The following is a 2,285-nucleotide window of genomic DNA, read 5'->3' as shown; positions in this document are numbered from 1 at the left end:
GCATTTTTGTGAATCAATGACATCAATAGATGATTCTAAAGTGCTGCAGGTGCAGATCAGCCTAAGTCAAATGCTGTGTGGAGTAAAGGAGCGTTGAAATCAGAATTCAGTACCTTGAGGGAATTTTCTAATGAGGATAGGAATTTGCTGCATTACCTTAGGGGTTTTATATATATTAAGCATTATTCCTCATTAGAATCAAGTTCAGTCGCTCAGTCATGTCTGACTCTGTGACCCAATGGACTGCAGCACGCCAGGCTTCCCTGTCCATCACCAACTCCTGGAGTTTGCTCAAACTCATGTCCATCGAGTTGGTGGTGCCATCCAACCATCTCACCCTCTGTCATCCCCTTCTCCTCTTGCCTTCAATCTTTCCCAGCATCAGAGTCAGTTCTTCATATCATGTGGCCAAAGTAGAATCATATTATTAAATCTGAGAATCATAAGATATTAATAAACTATTAACCCAGATACTGAGGGGATATGGAGTTTTTTTTTAAATTGTCCAAATTCACTGAGTGGGAATTAGATTGGGCATTTAAATTCAGATAAATCTGAGGCAGGATTTATCTTCTACCCTCTTCTCTATTCTTTCTCTTGTGCTATCCATTATCCTTCAGTGGATACAGATGAAAAATGGCTGAATATCACTCATTAATTAGTAAGGACTGGACTGACTCCCATCTAGAAGGTTTTTATGTATAATGCCTAGATGTTATTCCTTTCCCGTGGGTCCTGTGCAGGTATTAGTGTTTTGGGGAAAGCCCATCTCAGTGAGACTGCTGTCTGACTTTCCAGGTGTGACTAGATATGAAGATGAGGAATCACACTCCAGTGACCGAGTTCCTCCTCACGGGAATCCCTCACACACAGGGGCTGGAACACGCGCTCTTTGTCTTCTTCCTCACCTTCTACCTGCTCACTCTTGTGGGGAACCTGCTCATTCTCCTGGCCACCCTCACTTCCTCCAACCTCCACACCCCCATGTATTTCTTCCTGGGCAACCTGTCAGTGTTTGACATCTTTTTCCCTTCCGTGAGTTCCCCCAAAATGATGCTCTACCTACTGGGGCAAAGCCGGACCATCTCTTACCAGGGCTGTGCCTGCCAGCTCTTCTTTTATCACTTCCTGGGCTGCACGGAGTGTTTCCTGTACACCGTGATGGCCTATGACCGCTTTGCCGCCATCTGTCACCCCTTGCGGTACACGGCCATCATGAACCCCAGGGTGTGCGCCATCTTGACTCTGAGCACCTGGATGGGGAGCAGTGTGCATGCGTCTGTCCTCACATTTCTTGTGTTTAAGTTACCCTACTGTGGCCCCAAGGAGGTGGGCAATTTCTTCTGTGACATCCCGGTGGTTCTGCCCCTGGCCTGTGCAGACACCTCTCTAGCTTACAGGGTGAGTGTCACCAACGTAGGTGTTGTGGCACTCCTGTGTTTCCTTCTTGTCCTCACTTCTTATACTCGCATCGTCATCTCTATATTGAGAATCAGCTCCTCAGAAGGCAGGCACAGAGCCTTCTCCACCTGCAGTGCCCACCTGACTTCTGTCTTGCTCTTCTATGGACCCGTGGTCCTCATTTATCTGCGGCCTGCCTCCAGTTCTTGGTTGGATTCTATGGTTCAAGTGTTGAATAATATCGTTAACCCTTCCCTGAATCCTTTGATATACAGCTTGAGAAACAAGGATGTGAAGTTGGCTCTGAGAAAAGCACTAATCCAGGGAGTACGCACCAGTGGAGTGTAAGCTTTTCTGTCAGTACCTGTGCTTATAAATTTGCCTTGTATTTATAGGGGATGACCAGTCTCTTAACATTGGTGTGACTGCTAAACAATTTGAATGGATTTTTTTTTGTGATTAGCATGTATATATTTATATAATTTTTATTGAGCAAAATCGTTTACAGCACTTACCATGGGCCAAGCACTATTCTATGCACTTTATAAGTACTGATATAAGTTATTATGATAATTATCATGTGGAGTAGGTATTATTATCCCAATGTACAGAGGAGGATATTAAGGCACCGGAAGGTTAAGAGACTTTTGCAGTGTCACAGAGATAGAAGTTTGCTGAGCTAGGACTGTGACTGCTAGAGTGTTAGCTTTGTGCTAATAATGCTTCTTCTGTATTGTCAGAAACGTGTGTGTGGGTTTCCTGTCATGTCTGACTCTTTGCGACCCCATGGACCATAGGCCGTCAGGCTTTTTTATCCATGGAAGTTTCCAGGAAAGAATGCTGGAGTGGGTTGCAATTTCCTACTCCAGGGGACCTTCCCAACC

General features: G+C 45.1%; 1 protein-coding gene across 1 annotated transcript; it reads left to right on the top strand.

Annotated features, from left to right (window-relative positions):
* The first annotated feature begins 810 nt into the window (after positions 1-810).
* Positions 811-1,859, top strand: LOC147342375 (putative olfactory receptor 10D4). The gene has a single exon (XM_086385490.1). The coding sequence runs from the start codon at positions 811-813 to the stop codon at positions 1,747-1,749; it is 939 nt and encodes a 312-aa protein (XP_086241616.1). The 3' UTR covers positions 1,750-1,859.
* Positions 1,860-2,285: the final 426 nt, after the last annotated feature.

The sequence above is a fragment of the Bos grunniens genome, chromosome 29 (assembly GCF_055505025.1).
Source record: "Bos grunniens cultivar Pamir isolate PY7600 chromosome 29, Bosgru_T2T1.0, whole genome shotgun sequence".
Lineage (NCBI taxonomy): Eukaryota > Metazoa > Chordata > Mammalia > Artiodactyla > Bovidae > Bos > Bos grunniens.
The sequence above is the reverse complement of the archived record's forward strand: the minus strand, read 5'-3'. Positions and strand labels throughout refer to the sequence as shown.